The sequence below is a fragment of the Vombatus ursinus genome, unplaced genomic scaffold, assembly GCF_900497805.2.
Source record: "Vombatus ursinus unplaced genomic scaffold, bare-nosed wombat genome assembly UNPS02014801.1, whole genome shotgun sequence".
In the NCBI taxonomy this organism is placed as follows: domain Eukaryota; kingdom Metazoa; phylum Chordata; class Mammalia; order Diprotodontia; family Vombatidae; genus Vombatus; species Vombatus ursinus.
The window spans coordinates 7,049,525-7,075,476 of record NW_020954579.1 but is presented as its reverse complement, the minus strand read 5'-3'; the positions used below and the strand labels follow the sequence as shown (position 1 = coordinate 7,075,476).

The 25,952-nt window shown below is 42.5% G+C and overlaps 1 protein-coding gene across 1 annotated transcript in view; it reads left to right on the top strand.

The window, feature by feature from the left end:
- Nucleotides 1-5,741, top strand: part of SLC4A1 (solute carrier family 4 member 1 (Diego blood group)) — a 13,889-nt gene extending 8,148 nt beyond the window's left edge. The window contains exons 11-16 of the mRNA XM_027873210.1: nucleotides 220-309; nucleotides 783-949; nucleotides 2,536-2,789; nucleotides 4,608-4,777; nucleotides 4,890-5,063; nucleotides 5,664-5,741. Of these exons, the coding sequence (XP_027729011.1) occupies nucleotides 220-309; nucleotides 783-949; nucleotides 2,536-2,789; nucleotides 4,608-4,777; nucleotides 4,890-5,063; nucleotides 5,664-5,741 (933 nt within the window). The remainder of the gene's footprint in view (nucleotides 1-219; nucleotides 310-782; nucleotides 950-2,535; nucleotides 2,790-4,607; nucleotides 4,778-4,889; nucleotides 5,064-5,663) is intronic.
- The last annotated feature ends 20,211 nt before the right edge of the window (nucleotides 5,742-25,952 follow it).

Below are 25,952 nucleotides of genomic sequence, written 5' to 3'. Positions count from 1 at the left end.
GGGGGGAGAGAGAGAGAGAGAGAGAGAGAGAGAGAGAGAGAGAGAGACAGGGAGGGAGGCAGGGAGGGAGAGACAGGGAGGGAGGGAGAGAGAGAGGAGAGAAGAAAAGAGAAAGAAAGAGAGAGAGGACCCCACAAAGACATGAAAGGGGGGGGAATAGGGTCTCTGGGCCTGGAGGGGCTGGATTCTGACAATCTGTCTATCCATCCAATGCCATAGCTACGCAGAGTAGTTGGAGACTTTGGTGTTCCCATTTCCATCTTCCTTATGGTCGTGATAGATATATTCATTAAAGACACCTATACCCAGGTGAGCCCTTTTTCCCAACATCCCCCTAATGCCCCCCAAGACTTTATTTTCTTCAGATGTCCCTCATCAAACCTCTCCTTATTCTACTAGAGTATGATACTTCATTGGATACCCCACCACAAACTACATCCCTACTGCCTCTTCCAACTCCCCAGAATTCCCCCAGGATTCCTCAGTCCCATCCCCCCAATACACACCCTTTTTGCTAGATTTCCTCTCTTGACCCAGCACCTCCCCTGCCCACTCCCTACACCTCAGTCCTCTCAATGTCTCCTGCAGTCTCCTTCTTAAACCCCTAATAGTGTAGCCCCTGGGCCTTTTTTGCCCAGGACTCCCACCTGCTTTGTGGATCCCTAAGGCCTGATTTCCCTTCCCCCTCAGAATACGCCAACTTCCTATCCCCTTTCAGTTGTAGAGGAGCTGAATTCCACGATCTCAGCGGTCATGATTTCCCTCTTTCCCTCTTCCCACAGAAACTCAAAGTGCCCAAAGGCTTCGCAATCTCTAATGCAACTGCCAGAGACTGGTTCATCCACCCACTGGGCTTGTACAAGATTTTCCCCCTCTGGATGAAGTTTGCTTCTGCTGTGCCAGCTCTGCTTGTCTTCATCCTCATCTTCCTGGAGACACAGATTACCACGTATGAGCAGGAGCCAGGGGCAGGGGGCTGGGGTTGAGACAGGGGCTAGGGGCTAGGGGCAGGGGCAGGGGCAGGGGCTGGGGCAGGGACAAGGGACTGATACAGAAGCCATGAACTAGGACTAGGGGCTAGGGCAGGGGCAGGAGCAGGGGCTGGGGCTAGGAGCTGAGGCAGGAGCCATGAACTAGGGCTAGGGGCTAGGGGCTGAAGCTGGAGTTAGAGGTAGAGGATAGGGGTGGAGCAAGGGACTGAGACAGGAGCCATGAACTAGGTCTAGGAGCAGGGGCTGGCTCAAGGGCCAGGAGCAAAAGCAGGGGCAGGGGTTGGGTCAGGAGTTAGGGTTGGGACAGGGGTTGGGAAGTGAAGGAAGAAAGGGTGACAAATGACAGAGCAAAAGTGAGAGAAAACAGAAGAGCGATGGAGTCTTAAGAAGCCTAGAACAAGAATTAGGAAACCTGGGTCCTAGTCTTACAGCTCTGCCACTAACTTATTATAGGACATTGGGCAAAACATTTTTCTTGGATAGGTCATTTAACTTTCCTGCTCCTCCATTTCCTCAACTGTAAAATGAGGGAGAAAGGGACTAGATGGCCTAAGAGTGTAAGGTCCATTCCGTCTTTGGAGCTATGAGAATAACAATAATAGCTAACATTTTTACAGCATTTTAAGGCTTTCAAAAATCCTTCACACATATTATCTCATTTGATCCTCACAATAACCTAGGAGGTAGGTGCTATTATTATGCCCATTTTACAGAAGAGGAAACTGAGGTTAAGTGATTTGCCTAGAATCACGCTGCAGAGAGGTAATGAGTGCATGAGACTAGACTCAAATGAGGTCTTCTCGACTCCAGTGTGCCACCTAGTGGCCTCTAGTCCTATGATGCTTCAATTTTCCCCTCTGTAAAATGGAGACACGGGCACTTCTTCACAGAGAGGTGATGGCTTGAAGGGAAAGATTGAGACACATATTTTTGGACAGGGCCAATGCAGGACTTTGTCTCATCTGACTATGCATATCTGTTACCAGGATTTTGGTTTTCTTTTTCTTTTTCCCCTGGGTGAGGAAGGCGAAAGAGAGGGAAAAAAATATTTTTGTTAATTGAAAAAATGAAATTAATTTCTTTTGTTTTTAATGAAGGGATTGGACTGTGACCATCAGAGGTGATCTCTCAGGCCTTGACTCTGTTTGATTTTAAAGAGTTAGAGCTAAGGAAAAAGAGAGGGTGTCTAGGAAATAGGGAGAGAAACATGGGTGAGAGAGAGAAGGAATGAGTAGGGACCTGGTGTAGGGAATAGAAAAAAAAAAAAGGAGAGGGCAGAGACTGGGAGACTTGCAATACGATTTAGGAGAGAGTAGTAGAGAGAGATAACCGAAAGAGAGACAGAGACACACACACAGGACAGAAAAATGGACGCAGAGGACCCAGAAAGGAAATCAGAGGGGCAGAGAGATGCAAAGACAGAGACTCAGGAGAAGGGCACAGGGAAAGTAGTGACAGAGAAAGAGGAAGGAGGCAGGTTGAGAGCTATAGGGAGAGGTTCATTGCCTCCACTCATTCATTCATTCCCTGATCCCCCTCCCAGGCTCATCATCAGCAAGCCCGAGCGGAAGGTGATCAAAGGTTCGGGTTTCCACTTGGACCTGCTGCTGATCGTGGGCATGGGCGGGCTGGGCGCCCTGTTTGGGATGCCCTGGCTCAGTGCCACCACTGTGAGGACCGTGACCCACGCCAATGCCCTCACTGTCATGGGCAAGGCCAGTGCCCCCGGCGATCGGGCTCAAGTCCAAGAGGTTAAGGAACAAAGACTCAGCGGACTCCTGGTCTCGGTGCTCGTCGGTGAGCGATGGCTTCCTCCTAAATCCTGTCTCCTCCTGCCCCGTTATTCCCTCATCTCTACCCAATTCCCTGCAGGTCCTACCTAAATACTCTTCCCCCCACCCCCAACATAATTCCGCCGATTCAAGAATTCCTGCAGGTGAGTAGCCAGCGTGAAACCCCTGAAACCGTGGGATTTGCTTTTCTTTGTCTCCCCAGCCCTTAGTACGGGCTTAATAACTGCTTGTTGACTGAATAACTGAATGACAGGTCAGGAGATCTAGGCTCCAGCTCTGACTGTGCTCCTAACTTGCTCCGGCTAATCATTTCACTTTTCCGGGCTCAGTGTCTTTATCTGTAAAATCAGGAGGTTGAACTATATAATAATCAGCAATATATTACATACTATTTAACATATTACTAAATGTTTTATTATGCTATTAAACTAAACAAGCATTTAGTAAATATTAAATTATTAAATACAAGATTAAATTATATTATTAAAATTTTGTATAAAATTTTATTAAATTCACTAAATAAGTAACATTTAGTGTATGTATATATATTTAGTAATATATTAACCATTATTATCTCATTCAACTCCTAACTGATTAATATAGAATGCATTTCACAGTCAAAAAGCACTTTACACATATTATCTCACTTAAACCTCACCACCACCTTGTGGGACACTAGGGGTACCCTGAGGGTCAGAGGCAAGATTCAAACCCAGCTGTTCCTGATTCCAAGGGATGCTAACCACTGTACCAGACTGCTTTTTGAGTGCTACAGTCCCTCTTGGCTCTTAGATACTATGATTCTCTGCTTCTGTCTCCTCTGCACTGAGTTGGCCCTGTAATGGATCCTGAAAGTGTCAGGTGGGGTTCCTGACCTCAAGGAAATTATGGAGACAGAAAAGGCCCACATAAAAAAAACCCAGCTAATTCTATGGGGTAATAAAACTAAATAAAACTAAAAAGAGAGGTGTAGACAGTGAGGGCTGTGATAAACTCAGAGGAGGGAGAAAGCACTGAGGGTGAGGGGGATTAAGGAGTCAGGGGGCAAAGGGGGAGCGATGGGACATCTCCTCCAGCCTCTTTCTCTTCTCCCCTATTTTTCCTCCAAGTCCCAACTCTGTCTGGTTAGCCTGGAAAAACATTAGATAGATCTCTGCCTCAGCCTTCATGCCACCTGGGATTTGGGTACCTGGTTGCCGTTCTTCTTCCTCCAGACCCAGGAAGAATCAGTCAGTCAGTCAATCAACAAACATATATTGTGCCAGGCACTAGGGATACAAAGAGAGATAAAAATTGTGCCTATCTTCAAGAAGCTTACATTCTAATGAGGGATACATCTAGGTATATACAAGATGTCTACAGGGTAGATGGAAGGTAAGTTCAGAAAAGAAAGCATTAGTAGCTGGACATTCCAGGAAAAGTGGCCTCCAAACTGTCTTGAAGGTGAGCAGGGAAGCTAGGTGGTTCAGAGTGTCAGGCCTAGAGTCAGGAAGACTCATCTTGCTGAGTTCAAATCTGGCCTCAGACATGTACCAGCTGTGTGACCCTGGGCAAGTCACTTCACCCTGTTTGCCTCAATTTCCTCATCTGTAAAATGCCAAAAAACCCCAAAGGGGGTCACGAAGAGTCAGACACAACTGAAAAATGACTGAATGATAACAACAGGGAAGGTAAAAGGAGGAAGCCAAGAAAGAGGGCATTCCAGGCACAGAGAATAGCCAGTGGAAGCATGGTATGTCATATTCAAACACCCTAAATCCATAAATCTGCCCAGTCCTCCTGCTCAGCAACTCCCTTCTCCAATTCTTTCATCCCTCTTCAGGTGTATCCATCTTCATGGAACCCATTCTGTCAAAGATCCCCCTGGCTGTTCTTTTTGGCATTTTCCTATACATGGGAGTCACGTCGCTGAGTGGCATTCAGCTCTTTGACCGAGCTCTGCTCCTCCTGAAGCCTCCCAAATACCACCCTGATGTGCCATATGTCAAACGGGTATGAAAGCGGAAGGAAGACCGTTGGCGGGGAGGGGAGGTGTCAAGTGTGTTGGGGGGAAGGTCTCCAGGGCCCTGACTAGGCTGATCTCTTGCCCTTCAAACCCTTCCAGGTGAAGACTTGGCGTATGCACCTGTTCACCTGTATCCAAATCGTCTGCCTGGTGCTGCTGTGGGTGGTAAAGTCGACGCCTGCCTCCCTGGCACTGCCCTTTGTCCTCATCCTCACTGTGCCCCTGCGCCAATTCCTGCTGCCCCTCATCTTTCGAAACTTCGAACTCCAATGCGTAAGTGGGACGGTGTGGGTTAGGATGAGGGCTAGTCTTCAAACTTCTTCTATGGTCCAGCTGAGGTAAGGAGAGGAATGGGAGAAAAGAGTCAGATCAAACTTGTATCAGGGAGGTGAGGACTGGGAAAGTAAGAATTTCTGGGCTCCTTCCTTCCCAGAGCAGCGTAGCCTATTGGAGAATATTGGTTTTAGAGTAAGACATGTGGGTTCAAATCCCACTTCCAGTATTTACCAGCTTTGCACTATGGATTCTGTGACCATGGATAAGTCGTCCTTCTGAACCTCAGTTACCACTCTAAAATGAAAATGAGAATTTTTTCACTACCTACCTCAATGAGTCATTGTGAGGAAAACACTTTGCAAAGTCCTGTAGACATGTGAGTTATTATTTCTGAGGTTGGGTGGAAGAACCAGGCCAGAATTCTCTCCACCATAATTGCTGGACTGTATTATACACTGTGGGCTATCTTAACAATCTGAGGTTAGATGGGAGGGGATTTGAGAACAGTAACTGAAAGGATGGTAGGGAGGGTTGTGACCCAGTTACCCATCCACTCTCAAGACCCTTTTTTCCCTCTCTCACTTCCCTTGACTCCAGCTTGATGCTGACAATGCTGAGGTCACCTTTGATGAAGAAGGCAGAGATGTGTATGACGAAGTACCCATGCCCGTGTGAGCCGGGAAGATGAAGCTGGATCTGAGATTGCCCCCAATATTCTCCCCTGCTCTCTCAGGACATTGACACCTCCTTCATTGCCTCCAGTATCAGGGAAGTCCATACCTATTCTGGCAAAGCGTTCCCTTTGAGTCCAGGATGACTGCCCATTGCTAGGGCTGGGGAGCTGAAGATATGGGAGGGGGTAAGGAGGAATCACTAGGGAAAACTATTATTTATAGGTTTGTTTTGTTTTGTTACTTGTATATTGTGCCCCAAGGAATTAAGAGCATCAGGGGATCTCTCTGGCCCTCAGTTTCCCCATCTGTAAAATGAGGGAATTAGACTAAATATCCTCTAAGATTCTTTCCAGCTCTTAGTCCTGGGATTCCCCAATTTGTGTCCCTTTAGCCACACATTCTTACACACACACACACACACACACACACACCCCCATCACTGTCACACACACATACACCCATGCAGATACACACCCTCTCACACCTTCATACTATCATAAAAACATGGACAATTAAGACTGGAAGGGACCTTAGACAGCATTTCATTCAAATCTCTAATTTTCTAGAGGAAACTGAGGCCCAGAGAGAGGTACTTATAGTTAGTTAATGGAAGAACCAGGCCAGAACCCTCTCCACTATAATTGCCAGGCTCCAATTATACACTGTGGGGCATCTAAACAATCTGCCACCAGCTGCTCTGTGGCTTGGGACCAGACAGGAGTTGGGTAAGGGGGGAATCTTGGCCTTCCTACTCTCCTGTTTTCCCAATCCTATGCAACCTTTCCCACCAACCTGGAAACTTCCTAGTTGTCCATCCCATCTGATGAACTTGGTGCTAAAAAGGTTTTGCCCCACATCTGGGGGTGGGAGAGTTGGAGGGAGTGATCAGAGCAAGAATTTAGAATGATTTCACCACTTTCCTGCACACACTCCAGCAAAAAGTTAACTGAGCCTCCTCCAAGTAGCCTCAGTCAATAGGATTTAAGTGTGTGTGTGTGTGTGCGCGTGTGTGTGTGTTGGGGATGGGGGGTAGGAGGGAGGAGAGGGGAAAGAATTAGCCTTTGGGAAGAAAGAAAGTTTGACTAGGAATAGATGGTGAGAAAGAATAGCAAAGGAGAGGTAGGGTTTGTAATTTATTGTGTATTTTATAAGTAGAGACTTAATCACATTTTAGCTTTAATACCTGGGGAATCAGGGACCTACCTCATTCTCCTCAGCACAAACTTTTGGGAAGACAAAAAATTGGGTGAGGAGACGGTAGGAATTCCCCCAGGAAGTGAGGAGGGACAAATCTATTTTTTTACAAAACAAAAATATAAAAAGAGTCAGAAGAACCTGTAACTGGGGGGGAAGGGCGACTCAGAAGAAAGACATGGTGACCTGGGGATGATGATGATATATTTGGCTTCCATTCCTGGAAGCTGAGCCCTCCTCTTTCCCATCCCCCTTTCCCTGCTACTGCTGGGAAAAGGTGATGAGGGGATTACTCAAAGAAAATAACAATCAAAAATAAAATCCTCTCCCTTTGGTTGTAAATTTTTTTTGCCAATAAATCCATTTTTAACTGCCTCTGAAGAATGCCCACCCCAGGTTCTTAGGGCATGGATGTCAATGCAGGCAGCATTGGCTGCCTGAGACATGGGACTTTGGTGCCGAGGTCAGACTCTGCTTCTAGTGCTGGGGAAGGCCTAGAGCACATGTCTGAGGACAGCCCCCCTTGAAACTGGGGAGAGTGAGGAAAGGAGCCAGAACAGAGATGGAAATGGGACCCAGCTGAAAGAAGCCAGGGTGTAACTAACACCACGGTGTCTCCAGCTTCAACGCCCTAATCCCGTTTTAACCAGGCTCCTCCTTTTCCTTAAACCAGGTTTCATAGAATGGGAAAGCTAGGCAGGGCATTGAAGACCCATAGTCTAGTCTATCTCTTCCATTTTACAGAGAGGGAAACCGAGATCCAAACCAGGGAAATGGCCAGCTTGATGTTGTTTACACAGCAGGGCACTGTCTAAGCTGGGACTCCAACCCTTGCCTCTTGACTCTTGGCCCAGGATTCTTTCCACTATTCTGTGTCGTGCCTCTGTGGATTCTACACAGGAGATGTGTCTATATAGCTCTGGCTAGCAGCCAGAATTCTCAAGAGCAGCTAGATGGTGGGTCATCTCGTTCTCTTGAGTGAGGGAGCAGGGTCACCAGTTCGACGTCCTCCACACTCAGCTCTCCTTCCCCCAGCACCAACCCTCCCCTCCCTTCCTGCAGAAAGAACCCAGGACAAAGCTGTGGCTGCCTGGCTTCCTTTCCTCCCATCTATATTTACCAGCCGTTTTTGTCCCCAACTGACCCCTCCCTAGCTAGGGCTGTCTGCCAAGGGGTCTGGGAGAGCCAGATGCAGCTTGCAAGACTGTAGCTCCCTTGGCTTCTTCCCTTTTCCTCTACCCCTGCAGCTGCTCCTTCCCATCTGGACCTGCCTTTGGCCCCCTGCCCCGCCAGGGTCAGACACTTAGGTATGACTCCATCAAGCTCTGCCAGGCTGGACTGCAGAGTGTCCAGCAAGGGCTGAGCTCACTTTGGTTCCCTTCCCCTCCCCCATCGCTTCTTCTGTGTGGAACTCAGTTTCCTTATCTATAATACAAAAGAATTAGAATAGATAATTTCTGAAATTTCTTCTATTTCTAAGATTCTATGAGTCCATGAGAGTGGGCAGATGCCCTCAAGCATCAGGCCCTATGGGCACCTAGGGAGGGCAAGCAGGTGGCTTCCCTGGGAAAGGAACTCCCCACCCCCTCCATCCCTTCCCAGTTCTTCTACCCAAAGCCCTATTACAAAGCAGAGCAAAACAGGAATTCTGAATTTCATGGGTTTCAGGCCTTACTTCAAAAGAAGAAGGGGATGATTTAATCATTGATACTTGTTTAGACGAATTGTTTAACCTTTGTGGGACCCATTTTCTTCATTTGTAACATAAAAAGGTTGAACACCTCAGCAGTTCTTAGTTCTTAGTTCTTTTTTTGTATCATGGACCCCTGTGGCAGCCTGGTGAAATGCATGGCTCCCTTCTCAGGAGAATGTTGGCAAATGCATAAAATAAAATGCATAGGATTCCAAAAGGAAACCAAAGATATTGAAATACAGTTATTGAAAATGAAAAATTCACAAACTCCTGCTTAAGAACCCCTCATAGACAATTTCTAAGGTCTTTTCCAGCCTTAAATTCAATTCAGTCAAATAAGTATTCACTAAGAGTAGGGAAAAAAAGCCCATCCTTTCCCAACCTGAGAGAAACTCATTCTATGTTTCCTTCTAATTTAAAGATGGGCTCCCTATCTTTGCCTGGTGAGAGTGAGATAGAAGAGATCTCTTCAAGCATTTATAAGGCTGTCGATAGAAGAGGACCCCAAAAGGCATAACCAGGAGTAGTGGGGATGTAGGGGGTGATGAGGGTAAAGCTGAAGAGGAGGTTAGACTCTCAGGTGTCTCCCTGAACCATTTGCCCACACCAGAAACCCCAAAGAGCAAGGAATACAGGGTGGAAGAGGGAATGGGGAGCACCATATGACCTTAAGCTACTTTTCAACCATCACAACTACCCTCCCCTATAGCCAGATTGGAATATTTGCTATCCCTGGTACAAATCCCTTACTTTCTTACCTTAACTGACATTCTTTTTCCTGGGATGTCTTCTCCCCCATCCCTGCCTGGCAAATTCTTACCTACCCTTTCCGGGTCATGTAGCAAGGTACTGGTTTAAGGACACCTTCTCCGACTGGGGAGTCACAAGACTTGTATTCAAATCCTGCCTCTAACATTGACTGTCTGTGTGACTGTGGGCAAGTCACCTAGCTTCCCTGGGCCTCAAATTCTTCATCTGTAAAATGAGGGGTTTGTGTCAAATGGGCCTCTAAGGGCCTTTCTAGCTGCTCTAGTCCCTGGCTTCCTTTAAGCCCCAGCTAAAATACCACCTTCTACAAGAAGCCTTCCCCAACACCTTTTAATTCCACTACCTTCCCGCTTTTAATTATTTCCTATTTGTCCTTTATAGCTCATCTTGTGTGTATGTATATATGTGTATATATATATATATAGACACACACATATATATTTGCATTTTGTCTCCCCCATTAGACTGTAAGTTCTTTGAGGGCAGGGACTGTCTTTTGCCTCTTTTTATATCCCCAGTGCTAAGCATAGTGCATGGCACACTGTAGGCACTTAATAAATGTTGATTGACTGATTGAAAGTCCTACAAGTAGAATTCTTCCCAGTAGAATGTAAGGGCAGAAACTTTTATTTCTGTGCAAGGGCTTTCCCCAACATGCAGCATAGCGGTGTCTTTGTGTGGCTTGGAAGGAGGTAGAATAGACATCTTTAGCCTTTCCTCCCCTGACCTTGCTCCAGGAAAGACTAATTCCTGCCAGAAGGGGAAGCAGGAGGTTGGGGCTAAAAGCTACTCTGCTCACCTCAGAGAGAGGAAGTACCAGGCTAGAATTGTATCTATCTGCTTCCTTAAATAGTCTAGGAGATGTGATTTTCAAGTTCAAGCTAACTTCTGATCACTGTTTCTTAATGGGGAAGCAGAACCCCAAGATTTACATGCAAAGTTTGATTCCATTCCCACTGAATTCCAGTTCCATAATGAATATACATAGCAGTTACCAAAGAGCCCTATTTATCCCCTTTGATAGTAGAACAGAAATCGGAAAAAGTATACGTAGGAAAACATATACCAGACAACAGAGAATAATAAGCTCTCCCATTGGGAGCAAGGTAACTCAGCTGAACTAAGAGGTAGGGTCCTGGATCTCAGCCAAGGGGAAGCTCCCCAAAGTCTCTAGGGTGGCAAGCTGGGGACAGGGCCATGATGGAGACTGCCAGCACCTCTCATGTCAGCTTCTTCCCAGTCTTTTCCTTCAGTAACCTGAAGTGGGGTTGGCAATCTTCCATCTTCTATCTCAAAGCTGGAAGCCAGAAGTGCACAAAAGAAAAGAAAAAAGAAAGGAATGAAGAGCTCTCCTCTCTCCTGCTCTTGCCAATTCTGCCCAACCCCTCATTCAAGCTTGGAGCATTGGTCTCTACCAATAAGGAAAGAGTCCTGAGCATTGGTCTCTACCAGTAAAGAAAAAGTCCCATACCAATGGCTTTTGAGGCTGTGGTTACATTTTAACTTGTATCTCCAGTGCCTTCCATGGTGCCTAATGAGTGTTTATTGAATTGAACTGGAACACTACCTCCTCCATGAAGCCTTCCTGGATTAACCAACTGAAAGTGATGGTTTCTCTTCCTGAATCTCTCACCCTGAGGTCTGATTTCTCCTATGCACTTATCATTGTCTAGCTGGAAAGATAGCTGGCTAAATGTACACATGTCTTATCTCCCTATAAGACTGAAGGCAACAATTACGTCTTTCTTACCTTTCATCTTTGTATCCCATTCTATCATGCCTAGTGTTCCACTCAACTCAATGAACATGTATTAAGGCCTAATAAATGTTTGCTGAATTGAATTGTTTAATCACCAAAATGGGCCTCAGGAAGTGAATGCTCATATGGAATCACCAAATCTGAGGGCTAGAAGGGACCCCCAAAGACCACCTTGTCTAATCCCTACCTGGATAGGTTTCTTCTCTGAAATATCCTTTGCAAGCAGCCTTTTAATTCTGCTTGAAGCTATCCAGGGAAAGGGAGCTCACTCCCTCCTGGGACAGCCCATTTTATTGGTGGATAGCTCTAATTATTAGCTAGTTTTTCCTCATGCCTAGTCAAAAATTGCTTCCCTGAAATTTGCATTGATTGCCCCCTAGTTCTGCTCTTTGGGGCCAAGAAATACATATCTAGGCACCAAGGAAGCAAGCATTTATTAAGCACTTACTATGTGCCAGTCACCATGTTAAGCACTGAAAATAGAGATATGAGCAAAAGAAAAGATAGTCCCTGCCCTCAAGGAGTTATATTCTTATGGGAGAGGATAACGTACAAAATGGAGGTAGGAGAGAGGAAAAGTACCCTAAGTGAGGCGCCTACTGTTAAAGTCCAGAAAGTCAGAAGGACATCCAGGAGGGGAATGAAGGTGGGCCAACATGAGCCTTTCTCCAAAATGGAGGTCCTGGGAGGAACTCGTCAATGGGAAGATGAGGCAGGCAAGGTGGAGGGATGTTCCAAGGCCAGGAGACCCCAGTCACTGAAGGAAGTTCCAGGGTGAGATGGAAACTGAGGCCTGGTACAAAGTCTGGGGCAGCTAGATGGAACAGTGGATAGAGTCAGCAATTCAAATCCGGCCTCACTTACTAGCTGTGGGACCCTGGGCAAGTCATTTAACCCTGTTTGCCTCATTTTCCTCATCTATAAAATGAGCTGGAGAAGGAAATGGCAAACTGCTCCAGTATCTTGGTCAAGAAAACCCCAAAAAGGGTCACAGAGAGTCAGACACAACTGAAAGGACTCAACAACAACAAAGTCTATAAAGTCAGATGCCAGCCCCTTCCACATGAATGATGTGGTGTCTCCACTAAATTATCTCTTCTCCACTCTAAATATCCCTCCTGTTCCTTCAGAGGCAGCTGGTGGTACAGTGGCTAGAGTGGTGGGCCTGGAGTCGGGAAGGCCTGAGTAAAATCTTGCCTCAGACACTTACTAGCTGTATGGCCCTGGGCAAGTCACCTAACTCCTGTCTGCCTCAGTTTCCTCAACTGTAAAATAGGGATAATAATAGTACCTGCCTCTTAGGATTGTTGTGAGGATCATATGAGACAATATTTGTAAAATGCTTAGCACAATGCCTGACACATAGTAGGCACTTAATAAATTTTTGTTTCCTTCTTTCAACCAATCCTCAATATGATTACAAGGGCCTTCATCCTCCTGGTTGACCTCTTATGGATGGTCTCATAAAATGTAGTGCTCAGAGATGAACGTGATAGTCCAGATGCAGTCTGACCAGGGCAGAGGACAATGAGACAACCACCATCTCCCTAGCTCTGAACATTCTTCTTTTCTTAAAGCAGCCTAAGATCTAAATCCCTCTGGGATTTTGCATCTTTCGTTTGGCTCGTCTTCTTTTATATAATTGTTATTTTGCCTAATCTGCTCTGACTAGACTGTAAGGTCCTGGAAGGATAAAACAGCTTGTTCTTTTTTGCTCACCTACCACACCTAGTATAATGTTTTGCAACAAGTAGGTATTCAATAAAAGAAGGAAGGAAGGAAAAAAGGAAGGAAGGAAAGAAGGAGAAAGGAGGAAAGGAAGGAGAAAGGAAGGAAGGAAGGAAGGAATTTGTTCCAACAGCCCTGAAGGCAATTGAAGCAGGCAGTATGGAGTGCTTAGAGCTTGGTCAGACGTTGAATATATCAAGGTTATCCGTTGCATCCTGGGCCATCACCAGTAATCTTGACTTTTGTCATGCCACTGGCCTTTGAAGACCCTGCAAGAGAGAGTGAGGCTGACTCTTTGTGCAACTGACTCACTTAAATCCAATTCACAAATGAGTCAAGACATCACCCTGTGACGTCATTGGTCCTTTTTGAAAACAAAGGACAAACAACAAAACAATAGAAATACCCAAACTAGGAGGTAAACACTTTGCTCTATGTACTCATTCAGTCCCCAAAGGAGAGCAGACTCAAACTTAAAGTGATTGCTACAAAACAATTCTCCCTTCCTAACCTGGAGGTGCTTTCTGGGCCTGGGAATCCCTTTGTTCTTTCACAGAGGCCTTACTAAGTTCATTTCTGGGTGTGGTGTAGCCAATGGACCAGTCATTTCCTAGCTCGTGGACGTGTTGTCATGACTGGCAGGTTGATTCAGCAATGACTCTTCACCAAACATGGCTGCTACCAACACTTATTGCTGGACCTCTGATGGTTCTTCCAACCATTTTGACACTCAGATGCTTGGTTGTCACCTGGTTGGTTTTGACTCATTCACCTAAGATGAAGAAGAGAAAAAACAAACAGAGGTGCCAGGCCTCTGTCTTAGGAATATCACTTTGCTTTTACTAGGTAACTGGAGAGGGGTGGAGGTGTGGAAGGAAAGTAATGCAAGTCCTATGAAGCACATAGAATAGGAATTAAATTAAGTTGTCCCCCTCCCGGGAGGCATGTGTGGGAATGGGCCTATGGGATCATCCCAGGAAGCATGCACCAGAGCTTCCATGGAAGCTTCCTAGGACTCCAGGGATGCACACTCCTCAGCACTGAGGGGCTTGTGCTTAAAGATGATTAAGCAATTTCCTTATTGGATGATAAACAGGAAGAGTCAATGACTCAATAGATCTTTTAAAAAGGGAGTGATCTGCCATTTGAAAATCCACTAAACTACTTGCGAGTAGCTTCATTTCCACAAGGGTAAACATTTGTTAAGCATTAAGACTATTAACCTAAAGACAAATCAATTTATTAGCTTTACATTCTGCTTATTCTTCCTATCAGTTTATTTTGTAAAGTGGCCCAAAATATCATTCAGTTCAAATATGCAGTAAAAAAAAACTTATTTGTAAAATATCAATGTTTTTTAAATATCAAATGGTTGCATTTTCATTGCCTAATGAATCATTTAATGTGACATTTATGTTTTTAATAATTTAATAGAATATTTATAATTCACATTTCAGTATTTATATTAACTTCAAAGTTAACACTACAAGCTTTCTTTCAGCATAAACATTTTAAAGTAAATTTAAAGCTTTTTCAATTAGGACAATTATGCATTGTGCTTTGAACACCACCATGCTGTGCAAATACTGATAAGAGAAAACAATATTTTAACTGTGTTTAATGAACCTTGATAATAAATACATTTTCTTTAAAAAGGGGGGGGTAGTGATCTGTCTCTCTTCTTATCCACAGATCAGGTCAGTACAATTCAATACTATCCCTGGAAATGTAGAGAGAAGGAAGCTGCCACCCTTACCCCGACCCCAACAGCATGACAACTGCTTGGGATGGCATCTAAGGCAAGGGGCTCTACAAGCAAGCTTGGGCTTGGATCCCGGCTACATGCTGTATGTATTTTTGCCTGATCATGGGTGACCAAACAGCAAAAAAATCCCAGTATGGAAGTATCTGGTCTTGGAGGCAACCTTATGAGTTTGAGAAATTAGGGGTGCTAGGTTCCTCAGTTGAATCTGATTGGCAGCAAGGGGAATTTCTTTATAGAAGAAGATGACCACTAAGAAGCCCTGATCAGACTTACAAGAAGACATGGGCACGGAAGGATTTGTTTCGACAGTGAAGAGTCAAGGTGAAATGTAAGATATCTAGTCCTGCCAGATTCTTTATGCTTTCATGGTTATAAAACTTCCGAGAGGGCCATAGAGATCTCCACGCGGCCTATTCCAAAGAACTCTTCTGAACACAACTCCTGAGACACCCCAAATTTACTATCTCTCCCCTCCCCTCCTCCACAGGAAAGCATATGCATCTACTTCTCCATTCATTAGAAAAGTATGATGTCATGGGCTAGGCCTGACTCAAGTAAATCCCCTGGTGGTTTAGGTCTAATATTGGAACAAAATGAGAAACTCATAGTCTAACAGCTCACAAAGGGAGGTTCATATAGTCATCCCAGGGGGAAGACATTCAGAGCAGGGAAGGAATGTTAATCCAAGACAAATCATTGATTCAATTGAGCATATCTTCCCAGTGTTGTTCTTGCTGATGGGCTATGGTCTAAAGCCTCAGGGAAGAGTCCCAACTCCTTGTGTACTAGATGTTTTGTACCTCCATGATCAGTAAGCTATGTCAATGGCCCAAGCCTTAATCCTCTAAGCCAATCAAATATAAAGAACAATTTTCATTATCTATTCATGAAAAATTAGCCTAGGTTGCAATGGGTGAGAAATGTCTTGGGCGATTGGCCCTCACCACACATGGGCTATGTAGCATCGGTATGTATGTCTCTCCACATTGCTCTTTCACGCACAATGTCCTGTTTGGAGTCGTCATTTCTTTACAACCACAGTTATAAGCTTCTACCCAATGACTGCCGTATCAAGTCAGGTGATACATTGTTGTTGTTAAGTCATTTTTTTCAGTCATGTCCAACTCTCAGTGACCCCATTTGGGGTTTTATTGGCAGAGATACTGGAGTGGTTTGCCATTTTCTTCTCCAGCTTATTTTACAGATAAGGAAACTGAGGCAAACAGGGTTAAATAACTTGCCCAGGGTTACACAGATATTAAGTGTCTGAGGCCAGATTTGAACTCACAAAGTTGAAGTGATACATTAATTCATAGCAAAAAGTCATTTAATGAAATAGAATAGTAAGTGATACTCCTCCATTCATTTTCCCCACTTCCCCAATACGGAGGGGAAAGGACGTATCAGTTCAAATGCATGTTATGAGTCTGAGCTACTTACCTTCACTCAGAGCTAGATAAAGTGGGAAACAAGGTCACTACCATTGATTTTTGCTCACTATGTCTACCTCATGAAATTCCTCTTACTAAGAATGCCAAAAGAACTCATACCCAATCATAATTAATGTTAAATGAATTTCCCAGCACTGCAAAGCTTAAACAAACTCCATGGGCCTGATCCTGGAAAAACATTGTATTCTCAGTTTTACCTTTAAGACTTCTAGGTCCAACCCGTCCCTCTCAATTCCATTTCCACATCATAACTAGAGCTTGCATTAAGATGAAAGTTACATACATTATCTCATTTGATCCTCATAACACCCCATATGGGCAATATTATTCTTCCATTTTGTGTGACTCAGGTTAAGTGGGTAATTTGCCACAGTCCCTGAACTGGGATTGAGACCTAGGTCTGCTAGGTCATAGGGCAATATTACATGCTGACACTAATCATATTTTAGCTCCCAGATTCTTGCTACCTTCTTGACTTCATTGTCAACCAGTATCTTCCCCAGGAATCCTGACACTGAACACCTTTGTCTCTTGAGACTTCCTTGGTTTGGTCTTTCTGCCCTAGCTGAACAAGCTTGTTCATTATCTCTGTCTCACCCTCTCCAGCCTTAGAATCATTAGCCCATCTCCTGTCTTCCCATACTTTTTCCTCACCTTCTTTCCAACCCTGTTCATTCTAGTCCAAGAAGCACTTATTGAGTGCCCACACCATTGGTGTGGTGCCTCCATACTCTTCTTAGCACCCTGGGGTATCAACTGGACTGAACCAGCCTCTAACCTGTGGATGGCCAGAGCTCAGCAGAGCAGCAGAGAGACAGGAGAGTCAGCAATCAAACAGAAGTTTAATTTCAAAGTGAGGGGAATGACTTGTGAGCAAGACTACATGTGCCGGGGCCCTGCCCTAGCAGGGGAACCCAAAGCAGTGTGGGGAGGTCTCATCCTTATACCAATGGCCACACAGTGAGCTGTAGCCCAGACAAGGAGGGTTAACAGCAACCATGAGACCAGTTTGATTCACAGCAGGGCTTCATGACTGGAACATGGATACAGCAGGTGCTTGTCCAAGCTCAGAGAACACCTGGTGCTAGTCAAAGCAGTACAATAATTGTATGATTTTGCCAGATGGTGAGCACAAAGGATTGTTGTTATGTCAAGCTCAATGCACAGATTGCTTGTTGGACCTTAGCCCCAGAAAACAGAGTGTCTCCTAATATCTTGACAGGAGATACAAAAGAAGTATGAGAGATGGCCCATATCCTTAAGAAGCTTATAATTAGTTGGAGAGGAATGACCTGTACCCACAAGAGGATCAGAAAACCAGGAAATAACGTAAATATGAATAACCAAAACACATCAATAATGTCTGATATGATAACCAATACTCCCCACCTCTGCAAAGAAAGGAAGGAAGTATATTTTCTCCACTATTACCTGAGGTCGAGCTTGTCCACACTGTAAGAATTTGGGGGGCACAGGTAGGTGGTGCAGTGGATAGAGTACTGGCCCTGGAGTCAGGAGGACCTGAGTTCAAATTCAGCCTCAGACACATGATACTCACTAGCTGTGTGACCCTGGGCAAATCACTTAACTCCAATGCCTAGCCAAAAAAAAAAGGGGGGGGGGAATTTGGGGGAATTTTTATTCCCATTTACATTGTGGTAATATTGTGTATACTATCTTTCTGGTTCTACTTACTTTACTCTGAATCATTTCATATAAGTATTCCAATGCTTCTCTGAATTCCTTTTATTGTTTCATAGTAATATTCCCATATATTCATATACCATAATTTGCTTAACTATTCCCAATCCATGGGCATCTCTTTTGGTTCTGCCTCAGTACACAAAAAGTGTTGCTACAAATATTGTAGTATATTTGGGACTCTTCATTCCATTTCTGACCTTCTTGGTTAGGAATTCTGGGTTGACGGGTATGAACATTTTAGTCATTTTTTACAGCATAATTCCAAATTGCTTTCCAAAATGGTTGGTTCAATTCATAGCTTCACTAACAGTGTATTAGTGTCCCTGTCTTCCTATAGCTCTTCCAATATTGAGTATTTCCATCTTTTCTCAATTTTCTGGGGATGAAGTGAAACTTCAGAATTGCTCAGATTTTAATTATTTTATCATTAGTGATTTGGACCACTTTCATGGGATTGGTCATAAAAGGAACTTTTGAAAACTAGTTTGTTTGGTTTTTTTTAATATCCTTTGACCAATTATTCGTTGGGAAATGGTTCTTGATTTTATGTATCATGTTAGCTCTCACTATACCCTGCATATCAGACCTTTATCAGAGATTTTTTATGTGAAAGTTTTTCTCAATCAACAACTTTCCTTCTTGTAAACTAGCTGCTTTTTATTATTTAAAAAAAAACCTTCAAATTTCACATAATTGTAAAATTGAAAATTGATTTTAATTCAATTTTACTAAGACTTAATAAAGCTAGATTTAATATTCTTTTTCATGGTTCCCCTTGTAAACCTCACCTACCATCCATATCCCAGAGAAACTTGCCTAAAGATCAAACTTTTGTTTTGTACTTAACTCCACCTTTATAACCCCATCCGTCACCCACTTTCCAGAGAAATTTGATTAGCCTAAAAAGTCAAATGTCATTAATTTAAACTATTGTAGCAACTACTCCCATTCCCTGAGAACTTTTGTCTTGTGTTTGCTGTTTACTCCTATCCAACTCTTTGTGATCCCTTTTGGGGGTTTTCTTGGCAGAGATACTGGAATGGTTTACCATTTCCTTTTCTACCTCATTTTACAGATGAGGAAACTGAAGCAAACAGGGTTAAGTGACTTGCCCAGGGTCACACAGCTAGTAAATGTCTGAGGTCAGATTTGAACTCAGGTCTTCCTGACTCCAGGCCTGTCATTCTTATCTTTTGTACCACCTAACTGCCCCTTTTGTCTTGTGATTAGAGTCAAATGCCTTGGCTGTAGTTAAGGAGGTTTCAGAAGGGGTGGGGGAGTGTCCAAATGATGTAATCTTAATCTGACTATGTCATTAATAGCCAGTTAGAAGAAGGCATATATGTTGCTTGAGATTTTGCTCTGTCATCTTGCTTATAAAAGACTCTGTCAGCCCTCATGCCAGGTCTTTGGTCATCAAGAAAGGCCATTGACTCAATTTATTGATTACTGTTAGCCTAACTAATAAATTGATCAAGCTCGGAACTTTGTCTCTCAGAATTTCTATTGCAACATACTCAATATTACCTATTTTATCTTCTGTTATTATCCCCATTTCTTTCTTGGTTACAAATCCTGAGGGAGGAGGAATATATTCTCACTCCTCTTCTGGAGTCAAGGTCAGTCAATCAGTATAATTGCATAGGGCCCAGTTTTGTGTTATCATTATTTCCATATACATTCATTATACATATTGTTTTCCTAGTTCTGCTTACTTCATTCTGCATATTTCATACTTGGACGCTGAATATCTCTCCAACTATTTAGGTCTTCCTTTATTTTTGTAAAAAGTGTTTTGAAGTTCTATTTCCCTAAGTCCCATGTTTGTCTTAGTAGATTAATTCCCAGATACTTCATGCAGTTTGTACTTATATTTAAAACAATTGCTTTTCCCATAAATTCTTTCTGGATTTTGTTAGTAACATATAGAAATACTCATGATTTTTATGGACTTACTTTGTATCCTGCTACTTTATTAAAACTATTAATCCTCGTGATGAAGATTCTTCAACTGATTCAAGGGATTCCTAAGTAAGCCAACTTCTTGTATGCAGATAAGGATAATTTTGCTTCCTCTTTGCCAATAGTTATTTCTTCTAATTCTTTGTCTTGTGCTACTGATACACCTAGCATTTCTGACACTGTTTCAAATAATAGTGTAGAACTGAACTATGGCTAAACTTACTGGGGGGGCAGGTAGGTGGTACAATGGATAGAGTACTGAGTCTGAAGTCAGAAAAAATTCAGCCTCAGACATTTCCTAGCTATGTGATCCTCAGCAAGTCACTTAACCATGTTTGCCTCAGTTTTCTCATCTGTAAAATGAGCTGGAGAAGGAAATGGCAAGCCACTATAGTACCTTTGCCAAGAATACCCCAAATGGGGTCACAAAGAGTTGAACACGACTGAACCAAAAACTTACTGGGAGAGCATCCATTGCTCCTCTAATGCAAATAATGCTAGTTCATGGTTTTAGATATGTTCTTTTAATCAGATTAAAGGATCCTTCCACGCTTATGTTTTTTTGGGGATATTTATCATATATGAGGATTGTATTTTGTCTGAGGCATTTTAATCATGGGTTCTCTAGAATTTATTATTTATATGATTAATTATGTCAATTGTTTTCTTAATGTTGAACTTTGGTTGCATCCCTTATATAAATTTAACTTGGTCATAATGAATTCTTTTATATATTTCTATCATTTCCATCCTAAAATTTCAAGTAAAATTTCTACATCAAAATTAATTAATGATATTGACCTCATTATCCAAACATTTCCATTGTTTGGAAATCAGGACTATATTTATCTCATAAAAGGAATGTGGTAGAGTGCCTTCTTTCTTTAATTTTTAGAATAATTTATGTAACTAAGGATTAATTGCTCTTTAAGAATTTGCTGGAATTCACCCTTAAATATATCCACCTAGAATATTTTTTTTTTCCTTTTGGTGGTTCATTTATGTCTTGCTCTGTTTGTCTTTCTGAGGTTAGGTTCAGGATATCATTTCCTATTCTGTTTATTTGGATATTTTAAATTTTTGGTAAATATTGTGGAAGAAAACAATTAACACTCTATCTTAGCAAAAATCTGTCAGAGCATTAACTAATATGAAAGCATTTCTGCTCAGAGGAGATCCAGATAAGCAGAGTTCCATCTCTAAATTGAGAAACCTTCTGTCCCAAGCAACTTCCAACTTGCAATTTATAGGAATCATGAAGCACAAAATGAAATTACCCAGCAAAGTAAAAGACAGTTACACATGCAGAGGAGGGATCAGTCAATGAGGACTCAGTCCTTAGGGCATATGCAATGTTTCCCTGCCTGGTACTAACCCATGTGAAGGCTTAGTGAGCCTGTTGAAGATACCTCTGACTGTTTCCTGTAATCTTACTCCATGGTGTTTTACTTATTTTATTTAAAGGGTTTTATTTGGCTGTTGATCCAGAACTGAGAGTATCTACAAAGGATCGAAGCAGACTGTCTCTCCCATTCTACTCACAGCAACAAACAAAGCAAGAATTGTGATGAGATCCCATGTTGGGGGATCCCTGCCCTACTTGGCTGCAATATGATCAAGAAAGCATGGTACCTCTGTTTACTTTGTCTCTTGTGTTTATATTTTCCTGATATTAGGACAGGTGGGGTCCACAGAGAACCAAGAGTTTTATTAATTTAATTTTTTAAACTAATTTGATATAATTTTAATATAATTGATTTCCTTTATAATCATATTTATTTTACTTTATGCATTTAAAAACATTATTTTGATAATACATCCATAGGCTTTACTAGACTATGAAAGTGGACCATGACACAGAGAAAGACTATACTCATTCACCATGTCTTAGGTGAAAGAGTATCTAGAAAGATAATAGATACGAGTATGACCTTGTGAACTTTGAAAGGCTGGAAGAACCACCAGAAGTCCAGCAAGTCCAGGTAATAGTCTGTGGGCAGCCTCAGAGGCTGAATTCGGTGAGGAGCCAGTCCTAGGAGCAACCTGAGTGACCGAGTCTAGCAAGAAACTAGTCCAGCTAAGGAAGGGAGTGACTTATCTGTCCATCAACTATACCACATCCCAAACTAAACTTGGTGAGGACTGCATAGGTATAATCCCACGTTGTTTAAGTTTAAGAGTTTCGATTTACCAAACAGACCAGTAATGTTAGTGCCACACACTCCTGGAGAAAATCTCTTCTCAAAACCGACTACTACCTCTAAAGAGTCTCCTTTTACTATGGTCAATGATACACAAAAGGACACCTCTCTTAATAAGACTAATTTAATTTTAAGGATTTTTTACAACTTTTTTTAATATTTCAAATTTAATATGGTACTTACAACACTGTCTTGCTTGTTTGTGTCCCCCTCTGAATTTCCTTCTGCTCTCTTCTGTGTTTAATGATTCATTAATACTCTTTTCTTTCTAAAATTAAGTTTATTTTTTGCAATTAGCAAAATTTATTTTCTCTCCCTCCCACCTTCACAATTAAATAAAAGAAAAATGAAACCCTTGTAACAAATATGCCTAGTCAAACAAAGCTAATTTTGACATTAGCTATGTCCAAAAATATATATGTCTTAAACCATCACTGTGCCCATCACCTTTTTGTCAGGAGGTGGGTAGCATGTTTCATCACATATACTTTGGAATTGCCGTTGGTCATTGCATTGATCAGAGTTCTTATGTCTTTCAAAATTATTTGTCTTTACAATGCTGTTGTTATTGTATAAGTTGTTCTCTTGTGATTTTTGTTGCATTGTGCTTGATAAAGAATGTATTTAATAGTTCTGCTTTTCTGCATTTGCTTATAAGGTTTTTTGCATTGACATATGGTTGATTTTTGTAAATGTGTTATTCTAGCCCAGAATACGTATGTTCCTTTCTATTCCCATTTAGTAATTATCAAATTGTCATTTGTAACTTTTCCAAAATTATATCCATATCCTTAACTTCTTTTTCATTTATCTTATTAGATTTGTCTAGATCTGGGAGGAACACACTGAGGTCCCCCAACGATTACAGTTTTGCTGTCAATTTCTGTCTATTCAATGATTAGTTTTTTTCCTTCATATATTTAGATGATATGCCATTTGATATATGTGGATAGATATAGACATAAAATATTGACATTATTTCATTACCTATGATATCTTTAATCAAAATGTAGTTTCCCTGATTATCCTTTTAACTATGTTTGTTTTTACTGTTGCTTTGTCTATGATCATGATTACTACCTCTACTTTTTCAAAAATCATCTGAAGCATAATAAGTTGCACCCTGGCTCTTCATTTTAATTTTATGTGAATCTTTGTTTTAAGTATGTTTCTGCAAACAACATAGGGTGAGGGAAAAGAGAAGGAATCTGACCAAAACAAGTAATCTGTAATTAAAACATTCTATTCCTATTCCCCTCTCTATTCTTTGCCAAGCTCAAACCCCAATCTCTGGTTCTTATACTTCTCTCTTTTTAATCTCCCTTTTATGATCATCCTTCTGAAGTTTCAGATTTTTTTTTTTTACTTCTGACCATTCCTTCCAGTGGGCAGAGGGCCAGGCCTGGAGTCAGAGACACTTCTCTTCCCAAGTTCAAATCCGGTCTCAAACACTTGCTAGCTGTGTGACCCTAAGCAAGTCACTTAACTCTGTTTGCCTCAGTTTCCTCATCTGTGAAATGAAGGAAATGACAAACTACTCCCATGTCTCTGCCAAGAAAACCCCCGATGGGGTCGTGAAGACTCAGACACAACTGAAAATGACTAAACAATCACAACAGAATTCCTTCCCTGACTTTACTGTCCTTCTTACACATTCCTTTCACTTTTTCCCTATCCCTGTTTCCTTGTTGAATTTAATGTTTATCTACACCAAACTCTGTGTATGTGTGTGTATATGCGTGCGTGCGTGTGTGTGTGTGTGTGTGTGTGTGTGTGTGTGTGTTTTGTGGGAGAGTGGAGGTGGCAGCTAGGTGGTATAGTGGATAGGCTTGAAGTCAGGAAGACCTGAGTTCAAATCCGGCCTCAGACATTACTAGTTATGTGACTCTGGCCAAGTCACTTAACCCTGTTTGCTCAAATGGGTGCCTTTGGCTTCTGGCCTATCACCTGTGCTAGCTCAATACTTGGATACTTTGGGGGTGTTGGAGGCTGGCTCTGATTCAGGCTAGCCTGGTACCTTCAGGTTCAGAATGGGAATACAATGAAATGCTTGTAGACCATCTCATAGTTACTAAGAGTACTTTTTTTTTTCAAGCAATTGGGGTTAAGTGACTTGCCCATGGTCATGTGAGGGTGGCATGTGTCAGGAGCAATATCCCAAGGCCTTTCACCACACAGACAAGGCTAGTTTTTCATTAAAAGGTGTTGAAACTATTCTTGAGACTTAATTGGCCTAGTGACAAAAGCTCAAACTATTGATGCATCTTCCCGGTGCCCTACATACAAAAACTAATGCATGAGTAGTCAAGAGGTCCTTCCTGACCCTGGTTCACTCCCATACCAAATACATAGAAAGAGAAGCTCCACCCATCCCAATCAAGGCTATGTCCTTGCTGAGCATCCCTTCCATGCTGTGGCTAAGTAAACCTCCTTTTAGTAACTATTAGATAACTTACTAGCTGAGTGACCGTGGGCAAGTCACTTAACCCCAATTGCTTGAAAAAAAAAAGTACTCTTAGTAACTATGAGATGGTCTACAAGCATTTCATTGTATTCCCATTCTGAACCTGAAGGTACCAGGCTAGCCTGAATCAGAGCCAGCCTCCAACACCCCCAAAGTATCCAAGTATTGAGCTGGCACAGGTGATAGGCCAGAAGCCAAAGGCAGGATGTATCTACATAAACTCTGTTGTTACTTTCCCTGCTTGATTCTCCAGGCCATCATCTCCCTCCCTGCAATATCAGAGGTGAGAAACTACCCAGACATGACTAAGAGCCTATCTTCTCCTTGGAAAACCCATGACACTAATCTGCCCTGGTAAGTTACCCTGTTGTGGAGATGATAGGACCACAGCCATTCCACATATCAGTTTGGAGTAGTGTTGGCAAGTAATCCAAAGGCCATCCCTCTAGTGGCCTGCCGCTGATTCCTCTCTTTTCTTCCTTCTGTGATTACTGCCTGAACAACATTATGTCCAAGGGTCCTGTGACTTCACTCAATGTATCCTTCTTTGCTGTTCCCTGTTCCCCCACCCCATGAGGTCACTTCTTGCCTCTAACTATCTCATTTTAGGCTTGGGGCATGATATGCTACAATAAAGGCCTATTGCTACATGAATTTCTGGCCTGGCTTATTTGTAAAAACCTCTCATTAGTTCTAAAACTCCTAGAACAGACTAAAACAACTCTATACCCCTTATGATTATAGAGAATAAGGAAAGGCCAGGATTAAACAATCTGGACTTAAATAATAGAAATGATGATTACAATAATGATGACCTACTGTATACTTCAGCATTTTACACTTACATATGAGTGAATAAATGAAAAGTCATTCATTAAGGACTTAATCATGTATAAATCAGTGCAATAGTTCTGTAGATTTAAACATAAAAATGAGATAGTCTCGGCTGTCAAGGACCTCACATTCTATTAAGGGAGGCAACATATATGGGAGGGCTTGGAAAGGCCCGAGTCCAGAGGGCTCTATAGTGGAGCATGTGTTATTATTATAATCATGATCATTATTTAGTATTATTTTATTAGGGCTATGGACTAGATCAGGGGTGGGGAACCTGCAGTCTCAAGGCCACATGTGGCCTTCTAGGTCCTTGGGTGCAGCTTTTTGACTAAGTCCAAGTTTTACAGAATAAATCCTTTTAGTAAGGGGATTTGTTCTGTGAAGTTTGGATTCAGTCAAAGGGCTGCACTTGAGGATCTAGAAGGCCACATGTGGCCTTGAGGCTGCAGGTTCCCTATCCCTGGACTACACTTATGGTTTCATTGATATAGGGAACTCCAGGTAAGAAAACTCCATCTACCAATGCAGGCTGGCACTTTGATACTTTGGTACCTTCTCCACTTAGGTTTAGAGAATTTCCTAGAGCACTAAGAGGTTAAGAGACTTACCCAGGGTCACACAGCCATGATGTGTCAAAGGCAGGACTTGAGCCCAGGTTTTCCTAGCTTTGAGACCAGCTCTCTTTC